Source organism: Carcharhinus amblyrhynchos, chromosome 4 (assembly GCF_965287045.1).
Source record: "Carcharhinus amblyrhynchos chromosome 4, sCarAmb.v2.hapA, whole genome shotgun sequence".
Lineage (NCBI taxonomy): Eukaryota > Metazoa > Chordata > Chondrichthyes > Carcharhiniformes > Carcharhinidae > Carcharhinus > Carcharhinus amblyrhynchos.
Window position 1 is genome coordinate 66,259,105 of NC_137327.1, and position 27,176 is coordinate 66,286,280.

At 45.2% G+C, this 27,176-nt stretch overlaps 1 protein-coding gene across 1 annotated transcript in view; it reads right to left on the bottom strand.

Annotated features, from left to right (window-relative positions):
• The window catches only part of LOC145342431 (adhesion G-protein coupled receptor G2-like), a 110,677-nt gene extending 85,892 nt beyond the window's left edge, over positions 1–24,785 (bottom strand). Inside the window, exons 1-3 of the mRNA XM_080187993.1 lie at positions 24,769–24,785; positions 22,633–22,783; positions 12,092–12,226 (exon numbers count right to left, since the gene is read on the bottom strand). Of these exons, the coding sequence (XP_080044119.1) occupies positions 12,092–12,226; positions 22,633–22,783; positions 24,769–24,785 (303 nt within the window). The remainder of the gene's footprint in view (positions 1–12,091; positions 12,227–22,632; positions 22,784–24,768) is intronic.
• Positions 24,786–27,176: the final 2,391 nt, after the last annotated feature.

Here is a 27,176-nt window from a genome sequence, read left to right on the forward strand (position 1 = left end):
GAAAGAGAATATTTGTGAGAGAGTATATGAGAGAGTGACTGTGTGAGAGAGAGCACATGTGTGAGAGAGGGTATGTATGCGATGGAGAGCATATGTGAGTGTGAGGGTGTGTATGTAGGAGAGCATGTGTATGATCCAGAACATGTGTGAGAAATGGCATGTGTGAAAAATGGTGTGTGTGTGGGAGATGGCGTGTGTGTAGGAGATGGCATGTCTACAAGAGATGGCGTGTGTGCAAGAGGTAGCATGTGTGCGAGAGATGGTGGTGTGTGTGTGAGAGATGGCGTGTGTATGAGAGATGGCATGTGTGTGAGAGCTAGTGTGTGAGAGAGAATTTGTGTGTAAGAGAGATTGTGTGTTGACAGGCAGCGCATGTGTGAGGGGGAGCTTCTGTGTGAGAGAAAGCATGCATGTGAAGGGGTGCGTGCATTTGAGAGAGAGCATGTGTGAGGGTGGGCATGTGTGTGAGGGTGGGCAAGTGTGTGAGGGAGGGCATGTGTGTGAGCGAGAAGGCATGTGTGTGAGGAAGAAGGCATGTGTAAGAGACAGTGTGTTTGAGATAATGTGTGAGAAACAGCTTGTGTGTGAGAGATCATGTGTGTGACAGAGAGCGTGTGCGTGAGAGGGCATGTGTAAGTGATGGCATGTGTGCGGGAGATGGCCTGTGTGTGGGAGATGGCATGTCTACAAGAAATGGTGTGTGTGCGAGAAATGGCATCTATGCGAGAGATGGCATCTGTGCAAGAGATGACATGCTTGGGAGAGATGGCATGTATGTGAGAGACAGTGTGTGAGGGAGAGCTTGTGTGTGAGAGAGATTGTGCGTTAATGGGGAGTGCATGTGTGAGGGAGAGCTTGTGTGTGAGAGAAAGCATGTGTGTGAGGTAGTGCATACATTTGAGAGAGAGTGTGTGTGTGAAGTAGAGCATGTGTGTGAGGGAGAGTGTGTGCGTCAGAGAGAGTGTGTGTTTGAGAGAGAGAACGTGTGAGAGTTCGTGCATGAGGGAGATCAAGTATGTGAGAGAGAGGATGAATATGAGAGACAGTGTGTGTGTGTGAGTGAGAGATGGCGTTTCTGTGAGAGAGAGCCGGTATTCAGGTGAGCATGTGTGTGAGGGCAAGTGTCTGTGTGAGAGAGAGCGTGTATGTGAGAGACAGAGTGTGTGTGAGAGAGACAGAGTGTGTGTGTGTGTGTGTGTGTGTGTGTGTGTGTGTGTGTGTGTGTGTGTGTGTGTGTGTGTGTGTGTGTGTGTGTGTGTGTGTGTGTGTGGTGTGAATCATAGAATTGTACAGTGCAGAAGGAGGCCATTTGACCCAACGAATCTGCACCAACCACAGCCACATCCAAACCTTATTCCCATAATACAAAGAACAAAGAACAAAACAGCTCAGGAAACAGGACCTTTGGCCCAACGAGCCCACGCTGTCATTTTAACATTACCAGTCCCCCCTCCACCCATGACCCTATCTATGCTTATGGCATTCCACATTGACGGAAAACTAATTTAGGGACAATTTGTTACACCAATCAGCCTAATAGCACATCTTTGGGGTGTGGGAGGAAACCGGAGCACCCGGAGAAAACCCACGCAAGCACGGGGAGAATGTGCAAACTCCCACAGACACCGGCCCAAATCCATGTGTCTGCACAGCAAACAGTGATAGTCACTGAGCTGTCGTGTTGCCCAGCATCTGGTCCAGTTTAAGCGTACACTAACGATGTGAAGCACTAGACTCCTCTCGAAACAACCAAGAGCAGCCCTCGTACGACCCATCGCATGTATGCCCCTCGTTGGACAACAAGGCGGACCGAAGCACCTGTGAATTAAAAGAGGAAAACATTAGTATCATCCACATCCTTATACATTACCAGGGACGTCCCAAGGCTCCTGAACCTTATTTAAAACTATCTCCTATATCCCTCTATCTCCAACCCACTCATGTGCCTGTCTAAGTAACTCTTAAACAACTCCAGCGTGCCTGCCTCCACCACCTTGCTCGGCAGAGCCTTCCATACCCCCACTATCCTCTGTGTGAAAAACCTCCCTCTAATATCCGTGTTATACCTCTCCCCCCTCACCTTAAGCCCGTGGCCCCTTGTAATGTGCATTTCTAACACAGGAAATAGCTTACCACTGTTTACTCTATCTATACCCTTCATAATCTTATATACCTCTATTAGAACCCCCCTCAGTCACCGTCTTTCAAGGGAAAACAGCCCCAATTTGCTCAATCTTTCCTCATAACCCAGTCCTTCCATACTAGGCAGCATCCTGGTAAACCTCCTCTGCACTCTCTCCAGAGTCTCCACGTCCTTCCGCAAGTAAGGTGACCAGAACTGGACGCAGTACTCCAAATGCTGCCTAACCAACGTTCTATACAACTGCAACATTAAACTCCAGCTCTTATACTCTAAACCCCTTCCTATAAAGGCTAACATACCATAAGCTTTCTTCACAACCTTCTCCACTTGTACTGCCACCTTCAAAGACTTGTGCACTTGCACCCCCAGGTCCTGCTGCATTTCTATACTCTTTATAGGTCTACCCTTTATCATATAACTCCCCCCTACATTATTCCGGCCAAAATACATCACCTCACATTTATCAGGATTAAACTCCATTTGCCATATATCTGCCCAATATACCAGCCTATCAATATCCCGTTGTATTGCCAGACACTGCTCCTCACTGCCCGCCAATCCAGCCATATTAGTGTCATCTGCAAATTTGCTGATCACATCACTTACTCCCTCTTCCAAGTCATTTATATATATTACAAAAAGGAGAGGTCCCAGTACTGAGCCCTGTGGCACACCACTAGTGACAGGCCTCCAGCTAGAAAAGGACCCTTCCACTACTACTCTCTGTCTCCTCTGAGCAAGCCAGTTCTCAACCCATCTAGGTACCTGGCCTTGTATCCCATGAGCCTTAATCTTTTCAACCAACCTACCATGAGGGACTTTGTCAAACGCCTTACTGAAATCCATATAGATGACATCAATAGCTTGTCCTTCGTCAACCATTTTTGTCACCTCCTCAAAAAATTCTACCAGATTTGTAAGGCAAGACTTCCCTTTACCAAAGCCATGCTGCGTATCCCTAATCAGATCGCAACGCTCTAAATGCTCATACATCCCATCCCTAAGAATCCTCTCCATCAACTTGCCTACCACTGACATTAAACTCACCGGCCTATAGTTACCAGGGTTATCCCTCCTACCCTTTTTAAACAACGGTACCACGTTCGCTATCCTCCAGTCTTCTGGGACCTCACCTGTGACCAAAGAAGTGACAAAGATTTGCGTCAGAGGCCCAGCAATTTCATCTCTCACCTTCGTAAACAGCCTAGGATAAATGCCATCGGGCCCCGGAGATTTATCAGTTTTAATGCTACCTAAAAGCCCTAACACTTCCTCCCTCGTAATCCCACATATTTATCCTGCTAACACCCACTGACACTAAGATCAATTTAGCATGGCCAATGCCAAAGTTGGAGGAGTTGTAGACAGTGAGGATGGATGTTACAGTTTGCAGAGGGACATAGATAAGCTGCAGAGCTGGGCTGAGAGGTGGCAAATGGAGTTTAATGCAGAAAAGTGTGAGGTGATTCACTTTGGTAAGAGTAACAGGAGTACAGAATATAGGGCTAATGGAAGGACTCTTGGTAGTGTCGACAAGCAGAGAGATCTTGGTGTACATGTGCATAGATCCCTGAAAGTTGGCACCCAGGTTGACAAGGTTGTTAAGAAGGCGTACGGTGTGTTAGCTTTTATTGGTAGAGGGATTGAATTTCGGAGCTGAGAGATCATGTTACAACTGTACAAAACTCTGGTGCAGCCGCACTTGGAGTATTGTGTACAGTTCTGGTCGCCGCATTATTAGAAAGATGTGGAAGCATTGGAAAGGGTGCAGAGGAGGTTTACCAGGATGTTGCCTGGTATGGTGGGAAGGTCTTATGAGGAAAAGCTGAGGGACTTGAGGTTGTTTTCGTTAGAGAGAAGAAGGTTAAGAGGTGACCTAATTGAGGCATACAAGATGATCAGAGGGTTAGATAGGGTGGACAGTGAGAGCCTTTTTCTTCGGATGGTGACGGCTAACACAAGGGGACATGGCTTTAAATTAAGGGGTGATAATTATAGGACGGATGTCAGAGGTAGGTTCTTTACTCAGAGGGTAATAAGGGCGTGGAATGCCCTGCCTGCAGCAGTTGTGGACTCGCCAACTTTAAGGGCGTTCAAATGGTCAGTGGATAGGCATATGGCTAACATTGGAATAGTTTAGGTTAGAGGGTCATTAGATTGGTTCCACTGGTCGGCGCAACATCGAGGGCCGAAGGGCCTTTAGTGCGCTGTAATGTTCTATGTTCTAATCAGCCTAACCCCACATCTTTGGACTGTGGGAGGAAACCAGAGCATCCGGAGAAAATCCACGCAGAAACGAGACGAAAGGGCAAACTCCACACAGACAGTGACCCGAGGCCAGAATTGAACACAGGTCCCTGGTGCAGTGAGGCAACAGTGCTAACCACTGTGCCACCATGCCACTGCCGTGTTTGTGTTTGAGAAGTGGCAGGTGCATGCGAAATGGCATGTGCGCGAGAGATGGCTTGTGTGCAAGGGATGGCATGTGTGTGAGACATAGGGTGAGGGAGTGCATGTTAAACAGGGAGAGGGTAGGTGTCAGAGAGACTGTGTGTGAGACGGAACATTGGTGTGAGAGACAGCAAGTGTGTGAGGGGGAGAATGTGAAAGAGAGAATTTGTCTGAGAGAGTGCATGTGTGTGAGGGAGGGCATGGGTGTGAGTGAGAGCGTGTGTCTGAGGAAGAGCATGTGCGTGATGAAAGCTTATATGGGGGAGAAAAGTTTGTGAAGGAGAGCATGTTTGTGAGGGGAGAGTGTGTGTGAGAGAGAATGTATGTGAAAGCAAGTGTCTGTGTGAGAGACAACATGAGAGGGAGCATGTGTGTGATGGAGAGCATGTGTGTGAGAAAGAGCGTGTGTGTGAGAGAGCATTTGTGTGAGAGGGAGCATGTGTGTGAGGGAGACTGTATGTGAGAGAGACTATGTGTATAAGAGAAGGGCACATGTGAGGGAGAGCATTGTGAGAAAGGCAACATGTATGTGAGAAATGGTGTTAGTGCTTGAGATAAAACCCTTGAGATAAAACAGTTTTTTGTCACATCACCCCAGCCCTCCTGCCCCTCACTTTGAACTTGTGTTCCCCAATGACTGACCCTTCAACTAAGGGGACCAGCTGCTCCTTATCCACTCTGTCCATGACTCTCATAATTTTGTACACATCAATCAGGTCGTCCCTCAGTCTTCTCTGCTCCAACAAAAACAACCCAAGTTGATACAATCTTTCTTCATAGCTTAAATGTTCTATCCAAGGCAGCATCCTGATTAATCTCCTCTGCAGCCCCTCCAGTGCAATCGCATCCTATAATATGGTGACCAGAATGGACACAGTATTCCAGCTGTGGCCTCAACAAAGTTTTATACACCTCCAACATGACTTCCTTACTTTTGTAATCTAGACCTCGCTTGATGAAGGCAAGCATCCCATATGCCTCTTTCACCACCCTACTAACATGCCCTTCAGAGATCTATGGACAGGCACACTTTGTTCCATAGAAATTCCTAGTGTCATTGTTCATTGGAGTGAATGGAGAGAAGGGTAAAGAGAGTGAAGGTAAGCAATTGTCTATGTAAAGTTTTGCGCGGGCTTTTTAACGAAAATCCAGCTTTAAAAGTTAAACAGGAAGTGGGCCGCGGGATCTTCTGGGAAGGGATTTTTACCGTGCAAAGTATAAAAGGAGGGTTGCAGTAGACAGCGGGCAGCGTCGGGAGCGGGCAGCGGAGTGTGAGCTGTAAGGGCTTTGGCTCACAGGGCTTGGACGGAAAGGGCGAGCTAAGTTTAAATTCTTCACTGGGTCTAGAATACACTAGGTGACTGAGATGGAGGGACATGTGATGTACTGTTTCTGCATGATGTGGGAGCTGGTGGACCACAAGGTCATTCCCAGTGAGCGTGTCTGCAGTAAGTGCTGGTTGCTTGAAGAGCTCCAGCTCAAAGCAGACAAGCTGAACTCTGAGCTTCAGACACTGAGACAAATCAGGGAGGGGGAGTGTTACCTGGATAATGTGTTTCAAGAGAAAGTCAACCCCCCTAAACTGACAAACTCGGATGGGGGTCAGGAACAAGACGGGGTTATTGAGGGGAGGGAGGGGAGTTGGGGGAGAAGGAGGGGAGTGGGGGGAGGACGGAGGGGAGTGGGGGGAGGACGGAGGGGAGTGGGGGGAGGACGGAGGGGAGTGGGGGAGGATGGAGGGGGAGACCCAAAAGCCTCAGCCCCTGAATCTGCACAACAGGTTTGAGATTCTTGCTCCCAGCGTGGACAAGAACGAGGACTGCAAGGTTGATGAGCAAACTGCCCACGGTACAGTGGTGCAGGGAGAGGTCAAAGCAGAAGAAGTAAAGAGAAACGTAGTGGTAATTGGGGATAGTGTAGTTAGGGGCATAGACACTGTCTTGTGTGATGTGGATAAAGAATACAGAAGGGTGCGTTGCCTGCCTATTGCTCAGGTGCAAGATGTCTCATCTGGGCTGCAGAGGAACCTGGAGTGGGAGGGTGAGAATCCGGTCGTTGTCGTTCATGTAGGTGCCAATGACATAGGCAAAATAGGAACCAAGGATCTGCAGAGGGAGTATGATAATCTGGGAACCAAATTAAAAAACAGAACCAACAAGGTGGTTATCTCTGGATTACCACCCGGACCATGTGCAAATTGGTGCAGGGTAAATAGGATTAAGGAGATGAACGTGTCGCTCAAGGATTGGTGTGGGAGGAATGGGTTCGAATTTATGGGGCATTGGCACCAGTATTGGGGCAGATGGGAGCTGTTCAGATGGGATGGTCTTCGTCTGAATCATGCTGGGACCAGAGTCCTGGCGAATCGTATAACTAAGACTGTAGATAGGGCTTTAAACTAATTAGTGGTGGGGGCGGGGAGGGTGCAGCGGTGAGGGAAGTTATAAAATCTAAAGTAAAGGAGAAGGTACGAGTGCAGGTTAATGTTGAGGACATTCCACTAATTAAAGGAGTAGGGGGCATGAGAGAGGTTAGTCGTGTTTCCACAAATAAGGTCCAGATAAAGGCTGGCATAAAGACACTTTACCTGAATGCACGAAGCAATCGGAACAAAGTGAATGAGCAGATGGCACAAATCAGCACAAATGAGAATGATCTAGTGGCCATTACGGAAACATGGTTGCAGGGTGACCGGGACTGGGAACTGAATATCCAGGGGTATCAGACATTTAGGAAGGATAGACAGGAGGAAAAAGGAGGTGGGGCAGCTCTGTTAATAAAGGATAATATCAGGGCAGTAGTAAGAGAAGATATAGGCTCCAAGGAGCAAAACGTGGAATCATTGCGGGTGGAGATAAGAAATAGTAAGGGGAGAAAGTCACTGGTGGGTGTGGTCTATAGGCCCCCAAATAATAACTTTGAGGTGGGTCGGGCTATAAACAAGCAAATAATTGATGTGTGCAGAAATGGAAAGGCGATAATTATGGGGGATTTTAATCTGCATATTGATTGGTTGACTCAAGTCGGACGCGGTGGGCTTGAGGAAGAGTTCTTGGAGTGCTGTCAGGATAGTTTCCTTGAACAGTATGTAACGGAACTTACAAGGGAGCGAGTTATCTTAGATCTGGTACTGTGTAACGAGGCAGGTAGAATTAGGGACCTTCTTGTGAGGGATCCTTTTGGGATGAGTGATCACAATATGGTTGAATTTCTGATGCAGATGGAGGATGAGAAAGTAGTGTCCCAAACCAGTGTCCTCTGCTTGAACAGAGGGGAGTACGATAGGACGAGGGTGGAATTGGCTAATGTAGATTGGGGGCGCAGACTGATTGGTAGGACAGCTGAGGAACAGTGGAGGATTTTTAAGGAGATATTTTTCAGTATCCAGCAGAAATATATTCCAATGGTAAAGAAGGACTGTCAGAAAAGGGATAGCTAGCCGTGGATATCGAAGGAAATAAAGGAGAGTATTAAATTAAAAGCCGATGTGTACAGAGCGGCTAAAAATAGTACAGAATTAGACGATTGGGAAAGATTTAAAAAACAACAAAGAATGACTAAGAAAGCGATAAAGAAAGGAAAGATAGAGTATGAAGCTAAACTAGCTCTAAATGTAAAAAATGATAGTAAAAGGTTTTACAAATATATAAAGAGGAAGAGAGTGGCTAGAGTGAATGTTGGACCTTTGGAGGACGAGAGGGGGGATTTAATGGTGGGTAAAGAGGAAGTGGCTGAGACTTTAAATAAGTTTTTTGTGTCGGTCTTCAGGGAGGAGGACACAAATAGATTACCGAATAGTAAAGATAGAGGGTCGGTAGGAGATGAGGTCCTTCATACAATTACTGTTACTAGAGAGGTAGTGCTTGATAGACTAATGGGACTGAAGGTAGACAAGTCCCCGGGACCGGATGGAATGCATCCCAGGGTTCTGAAAGAAATGGCAGAAGTAATAGCAGATGCCTTAGTAATTATTTATCAAAATTCGCTGGACTCTGGGGAAGGGCCGGAGGATTGGAAAACAGCTAATGTTACGCTGCTGTTATCGGACAACAAATTTTATGAAATTGGGCACACAAAATGGAAGCAGACTAAAGTTACATTCAGAGCCTCTCCACTAAAAATCACAAAGTAACAGACACGGATCAGTAGGCAAGAGTGGTTTAGATAGGGTGGATAGTGAGGCCTGTTCTGCACTGTAATGTTCTATGTTCTATGTTCTATGTAATGAGGGCTAGGACACAAGGGAAGCTGGACAGGATGGCACCTACAGGAACTAAATCGCCACACCATCAAAATCAGCACCTTTAAAACAGTCAAACAACCCATGGAGACACCTAAAATTAACATGGCTAAGGAAACATTCCTGGCCCCTCAAAACCTCTTTTGAGATCAATGACACACCTATGATTCAAACCCCGGAGATTCTAGACTATTAAATAACCAATCAGACAAAACAATTAACACACACCTAAAACAATTTCCTCAACGCTTGAAAACATCGAAACAGGATGGCTAAGGTTGAATACTGTACATAAAATATTAGCATTTGAATCGCATACTGCATCAAAGTTCAGGTATAACTATAGCCTGCTGCGAGGGGCGGGCAGAGCGCTTTCGGGACAGTCCGATTGTATGTCCTGACCGCGCTTCTCCGTCAACGTAAACGAAAATAAAGCTGTGCCATTACTGAACTTCACCCTGAGTCCGTAGTGGTTGTTTCACCCACTCACACTAACGCTGCTGTTTAAAAAAGATAGCAGACAAAAGGCAGGGAATTAAGAACATAAGAAATAGGAGCAGGAGTAGGCCATCTAGCCCCTCGAGCCTGCCCCACCATTCAATAAGATCATGGTTGATCTGAAGTGGATCAGTTCCACTTTCCCACTCTCTCCCTATAACCCTTAATTCCCCTGTCTATCAAAAACCTATCTACCCATGACTTAAATATATTTAGCGAGGCAGCCTCCACCACTTCAACGGGCAGAGAATTCCAGAGATTCACCACCCTTTGAGTGAAGAAGTTCCTCCTCAACTCCGATCTAAACTGCTCCCTCCCCTTATCTTGAGGCTGTGCCCTCTAGTCCTGCTATCCTTTCTAAGTGGGAAGAATCTCTCTACTCTACCCTATCCATCCCTTTCATTATCTTACATGTCTCTATAAGATCCCCCCTCATCCTTCTAAACTTCAACAAGTACAGACCTAGCCTATTTAGTCTCTCTTCATAGTCCAATCCCCTCATCTCCGGTATCAGCCTAGTGAACCTCCTCTGCACTCCCTCCAAGGCCAAAATATCCTTGCGCAAGTGCGGCAACCAAAACTGCACACAGTACTCCAGCTGCAGCCTCACCAATGCCCTATACAGCTGCAGCAAGACCTCCCTACTTTTATATTCAATCCCCTTCGCTATAAAGGCCAGCATCCCATTCGCCTTCCTGACCACCTGCTGCACCTGCAGGCTGGGTTTTTGCGATTCATGCACAAGGACCCCCAGGTCCCTCTGCACCGTAGCATGCTGCAGTTTTTCGCCCTTTAAATAGTAATCCCTCCTACTATTATTCCGGCCAAAGTGGATAAACTCACACTTGCTAACATTGTACTCCATCTGCCAGGTACTCGCCCACTCACTCAGTCTATCCAGATCCCTCTGTAGACTTTCCACACCCTCCACGCAATTTGCTTTTCCACTCATCTTCGTGTCATCAGCAAATTTCATCACCATACACTCAGCCCCCTCCTCCAGATCATCTATATAAATGGTAAATAGCTGAGGCCCCAGCACCAATCCCTGTGGCACTCCACTAGTCACCAACCGCCAATCAGAATAGCACCCATTGATACCAACTCTCTGCTTCCTATAAGACAACCAATCCCCTATACAAGCTAACATCTTACCCCCAACTCCATGCCCCCTAACCTTCTGAAGCAACCTTTTGTGAGGCTGATTATAGGCCGGTTAGCTTAACGTCCGTAGTTGGAAAAATGCTAGAATCCATTATCAAAGAAAAAATAGCAAGACACCTAGAAAAGAACAGCTTGATCAAGCAGACGCAGCACAGATTCGTGAAGGTGAAGTCGTGTTTAACAAATCTATTGGATTTCTGTGAGGATGTGAATAGTGCGGTAGACAGAGGGGAACTGGTGGACGTGGTGTTTTTAGATTTCCAGAAGGCAGTCGATAAGGTACCTCACAAAAGGTTGCTGCAGAAGGTAAAGTGTTAGCGTGGATTGAGGATTGGTTATCTAACAGGAAGCAGAGTGTTGGAATCAATGGGTGCTTTTCTGGTTAACACAGTAAAAAGTCTGACAACACCAGGTTTCAGTCCAACCGATTTATTTGATAGTAAAATCGGTTGGACTGAAACCTGGTGTTGTCAGACTTTTATCTGTGTTTACCCCAGTCCAACGCCGGCATATCCACATCATGCTTTTCTGGTTGACAGTTGGTGACTGGTGGAGTGCTGCAGGGATCGTGCTGGGGCCTCAACCGTTTACCATTTCCATAGACGATCTGGAGGCAGGGGCTGAGTGTAGGGTAACAAAATTTGCTGATGACACAAAGATGAGTGGAAAAGCGAATTGCGTGGAGGGCACGGAAAGCCTGCAGAGAGATTTGGATAGGCTGAGTGAGTGGGAGAGGACCTGGCAGGTAGAGTTAGCAAATGTGAGGTTGTCCACTTTGGTAGAAATAATAGCAGGAGGGATTATTCTTTAAAGGGTGAAAAACTGAAGCATGCTACAGTGCAAAACTCAGTCTGCAGGTGCAGCAGGCGATCAAGAAGGCGAATGGAATGTTGGCCTTTATAGCGAGGGGGATAGAATATAAAAGCAGGGAGGTCTTGCTGCAACTGTACAGGGTACTGGTGAGGCCGCAACTGGAGTGCTGTGTGCAGTTTTGGTCCCCTTATTTGCAAAAGGATATATTGGTCTTGGAAGGAGTGCAGAGAAGGTTCACCAGGTTGATACCGGAAATGAGGGGGTGAGCTTACGAGGAGAGATTGCACTTCACACTTTTCAGGATTAAATTCTATCCGCCATTTATCTGCCTATCGAACCAACCTGTTGAAATCTTCTTCTCGGCCAAGACACTCAATCTCACTGCCTAGCCTTATCTCTGGAACGTCCTCAGCCACACAGGTCATCAATCTGACATTCCCCCTGAATTAGCTTGGATGCAATTTTAACCTCATCCAACTAATGAGAAGCTGATGGCATCAGATGAAGTCTCCATTTTCCACCTCTGTAATTTTGCATTTCATTGAAGCTGTTGAGCTGCTGCCACCTGTTTTGAAATGGTATTCATCCCTCCTAGTTTCTAACATAATCTTTGTATGTTGCAAGATGTCAGGCTCAAAGACAAATATTTAGAGGAATTCTACCTCACCACTTCATCCCCAATATAAATATAGAAATGTAGAAAATAGATGCAGGAGTAGGCCATTCGACCCTTTGAACCTGCACGACAAATGACAGCAGTCAATTCGTGTCGATAGAATTACCAGAAACGAAGCCGGTACTTTGTACACTGCAATGACAATATTGAATATCGGAGAGTGCAATCCATTCTTCACTTCCTTGGGTAGAGTGATCTCAACACTTGGGTCAATTACTTCAGTGGCCTGGTTTGAAGTTATCTGTCAATAGTAAAAATGTTTCATAATTAATTTTACTTTCATTGCATTTTATTGTCCCTATTCAGAAATAACAATGGGGAAGGGTTCAGAAGAGATTAAAAAGCCTATGATACTTTATAACAATAAATTTATAAAGCAGCTTGAATATAGGAAAGTATCTCAAGACACTTTATAGAACATGATCAAACAAAATTTGATACCAGATCATCTAAGGAAACATTTAGAGGTGTGATCAAATTCTTGCACACAGAAGTAGGTTTTAAGAAATGCCTTAAAGGGGAAGAGGGAGGTAAGGGGTCAGCAGTTTAGCCTGGCTGGCACCTACCTACAAGAACTTTCTATCAGGGTAAAAACTGTTTGGAAGATAAGGAGAAATTCTTTCTTTTTGAATCTTGTGTAAAAATCTAGTTCAAACTTGCCTGGTGGCAAAACATAGGGCCCTATTTTACCATTGCCTCATGTCCATTTTCAGGTGCGAAAATGTGGTAAAGTCGGGTATGAGGCCATTAACGCAATCTGCACCTGCATTCGTGCAGATAACCACTGTACTGAAACCCGGGAATGGCAGCGAACCCAAAACAGGCACAATGCAATTTAAATACATTTGCATGCATTTAAATTGAATTAATGAACTGCCTGCCCAACTTTATCAGCATTTTCCCCTTTACCACTGCATTTGCCGATCCAGAACCATAATGGACCTGCTAAATAAAAGTCTGAATCGGGTGTTCCAGCTGCTGAAGAGCACGTTCAGAGCTTCCAACGGCTCCCTGATTCAAATCAGTGGTGGGGGGAGGGAGGAGGAGGTGGGCTGATCGTTATTTGGTGGGGAGGGAGGAGAAGACAGGTCAGATGTTCCTCTAGGGAGGAGGGTGAGTGAGGCCAGACCATTCTCGGGGGGGTGGGGAATGAGTGACGCCAGATCATTGTCTGGAGGTGGGGTGGCTGAGGCCAGACCATTCTCTGGGGGGTGATGAGTGAGGCCAGATCATTATGGGGAGAGGCGGGAGGAGGGAGATGGGTAATATGTATCTCAGGCATGGGGAGGACAGATGGATCTCTGGCGGCGGTGGGGGGGGTGTGAGAAGATGAATCTCTCACGGGAGGGCAGACAGATCTCTGGTGGGGGTGTAGGGCAGGCAGGGGGTTCTGCTACCACTGTGCCGTCGATCAGTGGGGAAGGGGGGCATGGATAGCAATCAGTCTGGGTAGTGTGGGGGTTGATAAGAAGGACAGTGATGTGTATGGGTATTGGGGAGGTGGATAAGGGGCACAGTGATGTCAGTGGGGGCCATCGCTCCCGAGCCACTTTCTCCGCTTTCTGTGGCCCAGAAGCAATCTGACACGGGCACGCTTTTTCAAATCTTTTTCCTACTGTGTACGTGCAGTTCAGAGCTCCATTTGTTTCAGCTGCGTTAAGCCCCGCCCACAGTGCGAATGGGACTGGAGACGGCTGAGTGCATATGGGAGTGCCTGGAAGAGGATTTCTAAGTCGGATCTGGCCCATAGTCTGTAACATGGGGATATCCTTTAACTAGTTAGAATTATTTTTATAAATTGTCCCTTTCTCAGAGTTACTGACCCAATGTATGGAGTGAATGGGCAAGCATCGCCTTGCATCAAATATCAATTCAAACCATGGTCCCCAGAAAAGGGACACACCAGACCCAAACTGACACAAACAGTATTACACTGCTCTCATGTTTGATCTTGGTCAAAAGACTTAGAAGTGATGTGGAACTGTAGAGATTGAATGATTTCATTAGAAATCAATGGAAGTGCAGGCCTAGCAAATTCTATCATGCAATGTCAGTTTTATGTCAGTGGCAACTTTAAATTCTTGTTGGCACATTGTTTGAATATTTAATATTTTATTCTTCGAAGAAACTTGTTGAATTGCATTTACTAATTTCTCAAACTGGATATATAAACTATACAGATATCTGCTTCAGAAGAGGTACAAATTTCTGATTCACTGAGTGACAATTGAACAGATGCACTTGGACAGAAATGACAGGGCTGGTGGTGTGCAGTCACTGCAGTGTGTTGGAATGTGTGGAATGCACTGTAATCCCAAACAATAAATTGCCTTAGGCAAATGCAGCTCCAAGTTTCTGAGCTGGAGGCTGAGCTGTGGACATTGCGAAGATCAGAGAGGGGGACAGTTACCCAGTTACTTCTTTTCAGGAGATAGTCACTCGCCTTAGGTTAAGCAGAACATCAGTCAACAGTCAGGGATAGGAGGAAGTGACTGCAAGTCAGGCAGGCAAGAGTACTCATGTAGTAATGGTCAATGAGAAGACCTCAGATCAATTACAACTAAAAATTAAATTGAAATATGTAAAAATAAGAGCAGGAGTAGGCCATTCAGTACTTCAGGCTTGCTCCACCATTCATTATGATCATGGTTGATCATCCGACTCAATAACGTGTTCTTGCTTTCCCCCCATATCCTTTAATCCCTTAAGCCCCAACAGCTATATGTAACTCCTTCTTGAAAAAAAGAGAATTTTTTTGCCACAATTACTTTCTATGGTAGAGATTTCCACAGGCTCACCACTCTCCTGGTTAAAGAAATTTCCCCTCATCTCTGTCCTGTATCCCCAGACAGTGACACCTGGTTCTGGACACACCAGCCTCCAGCAACATCCTTCCTGCATCCACCCCTGTCTAGTCCAGTTACAATTTTATAGATTTCTCTCCCCATAATTCTTCTGAATTTCAGCAAATATAATCCTAACCGGCTCAATCTCTTCTCATATGTCGGTCCCATCATCACAAGAATCAGCCTAAGGTAGGTGTAGGAAAACGCTTTGTTAAGATGGCGGTGCGGGCTCATTGGGCCGAAGGGCCTGTTTCTCGTGCTGGGTTGTTCTTTGTTCTTTGATAAACCTTCACTGCATCCCTTCCATCACAAGAACATCCTTCCTCATGTAAGGAGACCAAAACTGCACACAATATTCCAGGTGTGGCCTCACTAAGGCCCTGTATTTCTACAGCAAGACACCCTGCTCCTGTGTTTGAATCCTCTCGCTATGAAGGCCAACATATCATAGAATAGAATAGAATCCCTGCTGTGCAGAACAAGGCAATTTGGCCCACTGAGTCTGCACCAGCTCTCCAGCAGGACATCTTATCCAGCCCCTATTCCCGTAACCTCACATATTTACCCTCTAATCCCCCTAACCTATACATCTTAGGACACTGAGGGGCAATTTAACATGGCCAAAGCACCTAACTGTACATCTTGGGACTGTGGGAGGAAACCGGAGCACACAGAGGAAACCCTTGCAGACATGGGAAGAAGGTGCAAAACAGCACACAGTCACCCAGGGCTGGAATTGAACCCAGGTCTCTGGCACTGTGAGGCAGCAGTGCTAACCATTGTTCTATCTGGGCACATTTTCTTTCGCCTGCTGCACCTGCATGCTTGCCTTCAGTGACTGGTGTACAAGGACACCCAGGTCTAATTGCATATTCCCTCTCTTAATTTATAGCCATTCAGATAGTAATCTGCCTTCCCGTTATTGCTACCAAAGTGCATAACCACACATTTGCATACATGATATTGCATCTGCCATGCATTTCCCTCACTTTCAGAAGTTGGTGGTGGAAGGAAAATTTTCAGACTGGAGGCCAGTTACCAGCAGTGTACCACAGGAATCAGTGCTGGGTCCTCTGTTATTTGTGATTTTTATCAATGACTTGGAAGAAGGGACTGAAGGGTGGGTTAGTAAATTTGCTGATGACACCAAGATTGGTGGAGTAGTGGATGAGGTGGAGGGCTCTTGCAGGCTGCAAATAGACATCGATAGGATGCAGAGCTGGGCTGAAAAGTGGCAGATGGAGTTTAACCCTGATAAGTGTGAGGTGATTCATTTTGTAGGACAAGCTTGAATGCAGATTACAGGGTCAACGGCAGGGTTCTCAGGAATGTGGAGGAACAGAGAGATCTTGGGGTTCATATCCATAGATCTCTGAAGGTTGCCACTCAAGTGGATAGAGTCATGATGAAGACTTATAGTGTGTTAGCGTTTATTAACAGGGGGTTTGAGTTTCAGAGCTGTGGGGTTGTGCTGCAACTACACTGGACGTTGGTGAGACCACATTTGGAATATTGTGTGTAGTTCTGGTCACCTCGCTATAAGAAGGATGTGGAAGCATTGGAGAGCATGCAGAGGAGATTTACCAGGATGCTGCCTGGTTTGGAGGGTAGGTCTTATGAGGAAAGGTTGAGGGAGCTGGGACTTTTCTCTTTGGAGAGGAGGAGGATGAGAGGTGACTTAGTAGAGGTTTATAAGATGATGACAGGGATTGATAGAATGTATGTGCAGAGATTATTTCCTCAGGTGGATGTAGCTGTTACTAGGGGGCATAACTATAAGGTTCATGGTGGGAGATATAGGCGGGATGTCCGAGGTAGATTCTTCACTCAGAGAGTGGTTGGGGTGTGGAATAGGCTGCCTGCAATGATAGTGGAGTCGGACACTTTAGGAACTTTCAAGCGGTTATTGGTTAGGCATATGGAGCACTCCAGAATTATAGGGAGTGGGATACAATCTTGGGATTGGACATAGCTCGGCACAACATTGAGGGCCGAAGGGCCTGTACTGTGCTGTAATGTTCTGTGTTCTATGTTCTAACTCAGCTTGTCCAAATCACGCTGAAATATCTCAGCATGTTCCTCACAGCTCACCCCCCAATCCAACTCTTTGTCATTTGCAAATTTGGAGATATTACATTTAATTCCCTCATCCAAATCATTAATATCCATCATGATTACCAAGGGTCCTAGCACCGAGCCCTGCAGTACCCCACTAGTCACTGCCCACCATTTGGAAAAAGATCTGTTTATTCCTATTCTTTGTTTCCTGTCTGCCAACTATTTTCTATCCATTTCAATGCACTATCCCCAATCCCATGTTCTTTAATTTTACATACTTGTCTCTTATGTGGGACTTTGCTGTGAGTTTTCTGAACATCAAAATAAACTACACCCACTGGCTCCCCCTCATTGAGTCTACTCTTTGTCATAACAGTTACAAATCATAACAAGTTGGGGGAGAAGAGAAGAATAACCATTATACTTCTCATAGTTTTAATGGGAAGTTTTATCTACATTGAAAATTAGGAAAAAGTTGAAAGGAAGGAAAACTCAGGAGTTGTTATCAATGGAGGTGTTAGGATTCAAAATGAAGGTACAGAAACTAGCACAGGGGCACTTAACCTGAATGCTCATGGCATTCAAAACAAGGTAGGTGAGTTGACAGCACAAATCATTGCAAATGAATATGATTTAGTGACTATGACAGAGACATAGTTGCAGGATGGTGATGACTGGGAGTTAAATATCCAGGCTGTCAGACTATTCGGAAAGATAGGAAGGTAAGGGAGATGGTGTAGTTCTGATATTTAAGGATGACATCAGGTCAGTAGTAAGAGATGATAATAGGTTCTATGGAGAAAAACACTGAATCCATTTGGGTGGAAATTAGAAGTAGTAAGGAGAAAAAAAACACTGATAGATCATGCCTATAGGCTGCTGAATAATAACATCATGGTGGAGCAAGCAATAAACAAAAAAATAACCAATGTATGTAAAAATGGTATGGCAATTATTATGGGGAATTTAAATCTGCATGTCGATTGGTCAAACCAGGTTGGTCAAGGCAGCCTTGAGAAGGAGTTCATAGAATATATTCCTCAAAAAATATGACATGGCAACTATGAGGCAGCAAGCTATCTGAGATCTGGTCTTGTGTAATGAGACAGAAATAATTAATGATCTCACAGTTTGGGATCCTCTCAGAAGGAGTGATCACAGTATGGTTGAATTTAAAATACAGATGGAGCGTGAGAAAGTCAAATCCATTACCAGTGTCTTGTGTTTAAACAAAGGAGCCAACAATGGGATGAGGGAGGAGTTGCCTAAGATAGACAAGGAACAAAAACTTTGTAGTGAGACAATTAAGGAACAGTGCAGGACTTTCAAAGTAATTTTTCACAGTGCTCAGAAAAAGTATATACCAGTGATAAGAAGGACTGTAGAAAAAGAGATAATCAGTCATGGGTATCAAAGGAAATAAAGGAGAGTATCAAATTGAAAGAAAAAGCATCCAAAATAGCTAAGTTTAGTGGGAAAGTAAAGGATTGGCAAAGCTTTAAAGGTCACCTCATTTCAAGAAAGATGTGGAAGCTATTGAGAGGGTGCAGAGGAGATTTACAAGGATGTTGCCTGGATTGGGAGGCATGCCTTATGAAGATCGGTTGAGGGAACTCGGTCTTTTCTCCCTGGAGAGACAAAGGATGAGAGGTGACCTGATAGAGGTTTATAAGATGTTGAGAGGTATCGATCGGGCTATTTCCCAGGGCTGAAATGGTCGCTACGAGAGGACGCAGGTTTAAGGTGCTGGGGAGTTGGTACAGAGGAGATGTCGGGGTAAGTTTTTCACTCAGGGGGTGGTGGGTGAGTGGAATCGGCTGCCGTCGGTGGTGGTGGAGGTGAATTCGTTAGGGTCTTTTAAGAGACTTCTGGATGAGTACGTGGGATTTGATAGGATTGAGGGTTATAGGTAAGCCTAGTAGGGCTCAGTACTGGGACCTCTTCTCTTCGTATTATATATAAACGACTTGGAAGAGGGCGTACATGGTGTGATCAGCAAGTTTGCAGATGACACCACGATGGCAGGCTTGGCAGATAGCGAGGAGGATTGTCAGGTGACACAGCAGGATATAGATAGGCTGGTATACTGGGCAGATAGGTGGCAGATGGAATTTAATCCTGACAAATGTGAGGTGATGCATTTTGGCAGGAATAATGCAGGGAGGAGTTACATGATAAAAGGTAGACCAATTAAGAGTATAGAAATGCAGAGGGACTTGGGAGTGCAAGTGCACAAGTCTCTGAAGGTGGCAACCGAGGTGGAGAAGGTTGTGAAGAAAGCTTATGGAATGCTAGCCTTTATAGGAAGGGGTATAGAGTTTAAGAGCTGGCGTCTAATGTTTCAGTTGTACAGAATGTTGGTTAGACCGCATTTGGAGTACTGCATCCAGTTCTGGTCACCTTACTACCGGAAGGACGTGGAGACCCTGGAGAGAGTGCAGAGGAGGTTTACCAGGATGCTGCCTGGTATGGAAGGACTGGGTTATGAGGAAAGATTGGGTAAACTGGGGATCTTCTCCTTAGAAAGACAGAGATTAAGGGGGGATCTGATAGAGGTGTATAAAATAATGAAGGGTATAGATAGAGTCAACAGTGGCAGGCTTTTTCCTAGATTGGAGATAAATATCACGAGGGGTCATGAGCCAAGGGTGAGGGGGGAGAAGTATAATTTGGATGCTAGAGGGAGGTTTTTCACACAGAGGGTCGTGGGGGTATGGAATGCACTACCAAGTAAGGTGGTGGAGGCAGGCACGCTGGACTTGTTTAAGGTTTACTTAGATAGGCACATGAGTGAAACAGGGATGGAGGGTTATAGGACACGATTTCAAAAAGGGTCAGAGCCTCGGGACGATACTGGAAATGAAATGCTACATGTTAATGTTTTGTCTCTTTTAATCTGCAGGTGTGTCGGTCCACCTTGTTGTCTAACGAGGGGCATGCACACGGTGGGTCGTGTGTGGGCTGCTCTTGGATGTTTCAAGAGTGGCCTAATACTTCGCATCGTTGTGTGTGTTAAACCTAGACCAGCAGATGGACACCACAACAGCTCAGTGACTATCACTGCTAGCTGTGCAGATACATGGATTTGGGCCAGTGTCTGTGGGAGTTTGTGCATTCTCCCTGTGGTTGTAGGGGTTTCCTCCGGGTGCTCCGGTTTCCTCCCACACCCCAAAGATGTGCTGTTAGGCTGATTGGTGTACCAAATTGTCCCTACACTATTCTCCTCTGAATCTGGTTACAATAGGGGTACCATTCACATACACACGGGGCAAGGTAGGTGTAAGAAGATGCTTTGTTAAGATGGCGGCGTGGGCTCGTTGGGCCGAAGGGCCTGTTTCCTGTGCTGGGTTGTTCTTTGTTCTTTGTTCTTTGATATGATCAATGCAATGTGTGGGCCGAAGGGCCTGTTTGTGATGTAGTTTTTCTATGTTCTATGTTCTATGTCAACAGAAAGCCATGAAAAAAGCTATAAAGTAAGATAGATTATGAGAGTAAACTAACTCAGAATATAAAAACTGTTGGCAAAAGTTTCTACAAATATATAAAATGAAAAAGAGGGGCTAAGGTAAACATTGGTCCTTTAGAGGATGATAAAGGGGTTATAATAACGGGAAATGAAGAAATGGCCAAGGCAGGTATTTTTGGCAGTGTTCACAGTGGAAGACGCAAATAACATGCCAAAAATTGATGACAAGGCAGTTACAGCAGGTGAGGGCCTAGAAATGATCATATCACTAAAGAGGTCACGTTGGGCAAGCTAATGGGGGCTAAAGGTAGACAAGTCTCCTGGCCCTGATGGAATGCATCCCAGGGTACTAAAAGAGATGGTGGGGGAATAGCAAATGCACTAGTGGTAATTTATCAACATTTGCTGGACCCTTGACCAGTTCTAGAAGATTGGAAAGCAGCAAATATGATGCCACTGTTTAAAATAGGCGGTAGACAATAGGCTGGTTAGCTTAACTTCGATAGTGGAGAAAATGCTTGAATCTATCATAGAAGAATCATAGAATCCTTATGCTGCAGAAGGAGGCTATTCGGCCCATCAAGTCTGCACTGACCACAATCCCATCCAGGCCCAATTCCCATAACCTCACACATTTACCCTGCTAATCCTCCTGATATTAGGGTCAATTTAGCATAGCCAATCAACTTAAACTTGCACATCTTTGGAAGAAATCAAGGAAGAAATAGTGAGACACCTGGATTGCAATTGTCCCATTGGGAAGATGCAGCATTGGTTCAGGAATGGCAAGTCATGTTTAACTAATTTAATGGAGTTCTTTGAGGACATTATGAACACGGTGGACAATGGTAGAAGTGGTGTATCTAGATTTCCAGAAGATGTTCAACAAGGTGGGGGAAAAGACTGCTGCATAAGATAAAGGTGAGCAGAATTACAGGTAATATAATTCAGTACTAATATGGATAAAGGATTGGTCATCTAACAGAAAGCAAAGAGCAGGGTAAAGGGATCTTTTTCTGGTTGGCAATCAATGACTAGCAGCATGCCTCAGTGATCAGTATTGGGACCACGATTATTTATACTTTACATAGATGATTTGGTATTGGGGGCTAAGTGTGGTGTGCCGAAGTTTGCAGATGACACTAGGAGATGAGTGATAGAGCAAAGTGTGCAGAGGACACTGAAAGTCTGTGAAGGGATATAGGTAGCTTAAGTGTGTAGGCAAGGATTTGGCAGGTGGAGTACAATGTTGGTAAATGTGAGATCATCCATTTTGGTAGGAATAACAGCAAAATGGACTATTGTTTAAAAGGTAAAAAAAAATGCAGCATGCTGCTGTGCAGAGGGATCTGGGTGTCCTTGTGCATGAATTACAAAAACGTGGTTTACAGATACAACAGGTAATTAAGAAGACTAATGGAATTTTGCCCTTCATTGCTAGAGGGACTGAGTTTAAAAGCAGAACGTTATGGTGCAGCTGTATAAGGCTCTGGTAAGGCCACACCTGGAGTACTGTGTACAGTTTTGGTCTCCTTACTTGAGAAAGGATATACTGGCACTGCAGGGGATGCAGAGGAGATTCACTAGGTTGATTCTGGAGTTGAGAGGGTTGGCTTATGAGAAGACACTGAGTAGACTGGGGCTATACTCACTGGAATTCAGAAAAATGATGGGGGATCTTATAGAAACATAAAAGATTATGAAGAGAATAGATAAGATAGAAGCAGGGAAGTTGTTTCCACTGGCGGGTAAAACTAGAACTAGGGGGCATAGTCTCAAAACAAGAGGAAGCAGATTTAGGACTGAGTTGAGGAGGAACTTCTTCACACAATGGGTGGTGAATCTGTGGAATTCCAGCCCAGTGAAGCAGTTGAGGCTACCTCATTGAATGTTTTTAAGGCAAGGATAGATACAATTTTGAATAGGAAAGGAATTAAGGGTTATGGTGAATGGGTGGTTAGTGGAGCTGAGTCCACAAAAAGATCAGCCATGATTTTATTGAATGGCGGAGCAAGCTTGAGGGGCCACATGGCCAATTCCTGCTTTAGTTCTTAGTTCTTATAACATTCAAGGCCAAGTTCTGGAAAAAGGAATTAGTATAGATTTAGTGCAGTTTTGTCTGTGCAGACTTGATGGGCCAAAAATCTCCTCTGTACTATATGACTCCTTGACTCTAGTTACATCCTTGTTGCATGTGATATTATCATCAATTGTCACAAAGTATAACATTCCAGCCCAACACAACATCTCTTAGTCAGTGAATGAGAGCAAACTTACCCAGGATGAATTGCTGATAACTTTTGCTCCGTTAAAATCACTCAGACCGGTTCCTATCAATTGCACCTTTACATTCTGGGTTAGAATGGTTTTCAGTGGCTGATCAATGAAGTAGATATTTACCAGCAGTGACTCTAAATATGATATTTGCCTAGAAGAGGAAAATGGCAAAATGAGATCATCAGAATTAAGTTAGAAATTCACAAAACTGGCACAGTTTTGATTTAAGTGATCTTAGACTTAATCCTCAGCAGCAGTTATTCAAACAGAATTCAAATAATGCGCTGTAGAGGAGTCACACAGACTCAAAAATTAACTTTGTTTCTCTCTCCACAGATGCTGCCAGACCAGCTGAGTATTTCCAACATTTTCGATTTCTACCTTCGATAAATATAGTCGGCTCAATTCCAAGTTTCAATAGTTGATCTAAATGCACAGGGTTTGAATTCCATACAAGTGTGCACAAATTAGCAAAGTGTTCACCCAACACAGTAGGTCTATCCACTGTACAAATATCTAAGCTGATAGAAAGTTGAAGAGTGGGAGAGTGTGCTAGCTTCAATTCCTGCCCTATTGAAATTCTGTTGTGGATGAGGTATGGAGATAAGGAGAAGAATGAATAGGTGGGCAGAACAGACACTCAGCTTGCAAAAGGCAGAGAGGAATCATCCAGAAAAGATAATCACAGAATCATAGAATCCCTACAGTGCAGAAGGAGGCCATCTGGCTTATCGAATCTGCACCAATGGCAATTTTACCCAGGTCCTATCCTTGTAATCCCACATATTTACCCTGCTAATACCCCTGATTCTATGGGGCAATTTACCATGGTCAATCAACTTAAACCTGTATAGCTTTGGAGTGTGGGGTGAAATTTAGCACCCGGGGGAAGCCCATGCAAACAGGCAGTCACCCAAGGCTGGAAGTGAACCCAGATCAGCTGGACTAAAACCTGATGTTGTCAGACTTTTTGCTGTGAGGCAGCAGTGCCACTGTGCCACTAATTAATTTTGAACTACTAATAATATTACTAGTGGTTCAAAAACAGACTTGAGCAACACTCAATTGTACTTTAGGTAGTAGTGGAAAAGGGAAAACTAAAATATGTGAAGTCATTAAATCAGGACAGAAAAAAATACACACGCAAAATCTGGATTTGACACCAAGACAGTGCTCCTCTCAGCTATCCACTCCTCACCCCATGCTTACAATTGGGGAAACCATTTTACAGCCTCTGGTCATTAATTGGCTCATGGTAAGACTTCTGCACCCATTTGGGAATCACCTCCAAGAGCTGCTGCCTAATCAAATGGCTGACAGCTCTGTAACCTTAGCAGCACCACCTCCAGCAGCTGGGACTTCATCAAGGCCCCAACAATGATGGCCACTGGAGCTAGATAACAAAGCATGGGCCAAGGGGAGGAGATGTGTGGCACCTAAACAGGAGAGACCATGCCCTACCTCCCCCGAGTCTGATCAAGGTAGCCTCACAATGCATGAACCACTAATCAAATAGCAATGCAGCAGGAAGGTGAAAGGCACAATACCCCACCATGATTTTGTGCTGCCCCTCTACCTGCAGCCACTCGGAGGGGAGGAAATGGAATAAGATTCCAGACACAGTGTCAGGAAGAAATCATACTGTGCAACAGAACAGTCAAACTGATAGGGGGGCATGGTGGCACAGTGGTTAGCACTGCTACTTCACAGTACCAAGACTTGGGTTCGATTCCAGCCTTAGGTACTGTCAGTATGAAGTTTGCATATTCTTCCTCTGTCGGTGTGAATTTCCTCCGGGTGCTCAGGTTTGATTCCACCGTCCAAAATGTGCCGGTTAGGTGGATTGGCCATGATAAATTGCACGTTAGTGTCCCAAGATGTTTAGAGTAGTAGGGTAAATATGTGGGGTTACAGGGATAGGGGAGCAGAGGGGACCTGGGTAAGATACCCTATTAAAGACAATGCAGACTTGATGAGCTGAATGGCTTCCTTCTGCACTGTAGGGATTTTATGTTTATTACGAAGGTGTGAGATCGAATTTTAAGGATGTCAAGTGGTCAGTGTATGACATCCTGAGATTCTGCGCCAAACACACAGCCACCAATTCTTGAACTCCCACTACCAATTAACACTCACTTGAGCATAGATGCCATGGTTTGGAGATGCTGGCGTTGGACTGGGATGGGCACAGTAAGAAGTCTCACAATATCTGGTTAAAGTCCAATAGATTTGTTTAGATAGATGAGCTTTTGGAGCGTTGCTCCTTCATCGGGCAAGTGGAGAGGTAGGTTTCATAAACACGGCATATATCAACAAAGGCACAATTGCAAAATAATAGTTGGAATGTGAATCTTTTCAGGTAATCAAGTCTTTACAGGTACAGACAGTACAAGTTGAGAGAGGGATGATCACAGTTTAAAGGGGCATTGATTGTCTCAAGCCAGGACAGTTAGTAGGATTTTGCAAGCCGAGGCCAAATGGTGCGGGCTACACGTAGTGTGACACGATTGGTTGAGGCTGGTCTCAAGCGTGCAGAATTTTGCTAGCAGTTTTTGCTCGGTGATTCTGCGTTGTTGTGAGTCTTGAAGGCTGCCTTGGAGAACGCATAGCCAAATCGGAGGCTGAGTTTCCTTGGCTGCTGAAATGTTCCCCAACTGGAAGGGAACACTCCTGCCTGGCAACTGTTGCACAGTGTCCATTCACCTGTTGTCATAGCGTCTGCATGGTCTCCCCAATGTACCATGCCTTGGGACATCCTTTCCTGCAGCGTATGAGGTAGACAACATTGGCCGAGTCACATGAGTATGTACCATGTACATGGTGGCTGGTGTACTCACATGTGATGGCGGAATCCATGTTGATGATCTGGCACATCTTGTAGAGGTTGCTGTGGCAGGGTTGTATGGTATCATGCTCACTGTTCTCCTGAAGGCTGGGTAGTTTGCTGTGAACAATGGTCTGTTTGAGGTCGTGTGGTTGTTTGAAGGCAAGTAGTGGGAGTGTGGGAATGGCCTTGGCCAGGTGTTGGTCTTCATTGATGACATGTTGAAGGCTCCGAAGATGATGACATAGTTTCTCTATTCAGGGAAGTACTGGACGACAAAGGATATTCTGTCGGTCATGTCCCGTGTTTTTCTTCTGAGAAGATTGGTACTGTTTTTCGCTGTGGTACATTGGAGTTGTCGATCAACGAGTTAAGCAATGCATCCCGTTCTTACAAGGGTGTCTTTCAGCATCTATAGATGTCTGTTGAATTCCTTCTCATCTGAGCAGATCCTGTATATATGGAGGGCTTGTCCATAGGGGATGGCTTCTTTAATGTGTTTAAAATGGAAGCTGGAGAAATGGAGCATCATGAGGTTATCCGTGGCCTTGCAGTAGAATGAATTGCTGAGGTGTTCATCCTTAATGCAACTGATTCTGGAGAGTAGTCCATGGTGAGTCTGATGGTGGGATGGAACTTGTTGATGTCATCATGTAGTTGTTTCAGTGATTCTTCACCATGAGTCCAAAGGAAGAAAATGTCATCGTAGTATCTGGTGCATAGCATCCATTGAAAGTTCAATCCGGAGCATTGGAGAGGTCTTGTTCAAACTTGTGCACGAAAATGTTGACATATTGAGGCGCAAATTTTGTCCCCGTGGTTATTCTGTGTGTCTGCATGAAGAACTGGTTATTGAAGATAAAGACATTGTGGTCCAAGATGAAGCGAATGAGTTGTAGAATTGAGTCTGGAGATTGGCAGTTGAGTACTGAGGTTGTTGCAGCAATGCCGTTGTCATGAAGGATGCCAGTGTAGAGTGCCGAGACGTCCATTGTGACAAGGGGTGTTCCTGGTTCAACTGGTCCTTGGGTGCTGAGTTTCTGTAAGAAGTCCGTTGTGTCACAACAGAAACTGATGGGTTTCAGGATGCCCTCAACTTAGCCAGAGGGGTTCTCACACTTGGGTCCCACTGCCTGATACCATGGGACAGCCGGGTATGTTGACTTTGGGTATCTTCAAGAGGCAGTAGAGATCTCCAATGTGGGGAGTACATACAATGCTCTGAACATAACATGAAACATAAGAACATAAGGTCTTGATCAGTCTGTTGAATTGGCGGGTGTGTTCTTTGGTCAGATCTGCAGCTAACTGTCTATACTGTTCCTAATTGTTCAGTTGTCGGTACACTTCTTTGTAGTAGTCCATTCTGTTCAGTATGACGATGGCCCCTTCTTTGTCTGCTGGCTTAATGACAATGTAATGGTTGGTCTTGAGAGCGTGAATGGCTTTGGTTGTGCTTGGGTGACATTCGGGGCTGTCTTGTGAGTGTGGCTGTGAATCAGGCATTGATGCATCTCCGAACGACTTGAGCACACATGCTGCGATGAGGGCAATGGCCTTCTGGTGGGGTCCAATTTGACTCTTTCCTCTTTGGTTGCTACATTGCAGATCTTTCTGTTGGCTGTTCCGGTTTGTTGCTTCTGTCATTGAGTTCTCTGTTGGCCTCTTGGAGTTTGTGGAAGAATTCCCGGAGTTTCAGTCATCTGATGAATTCCTCTGC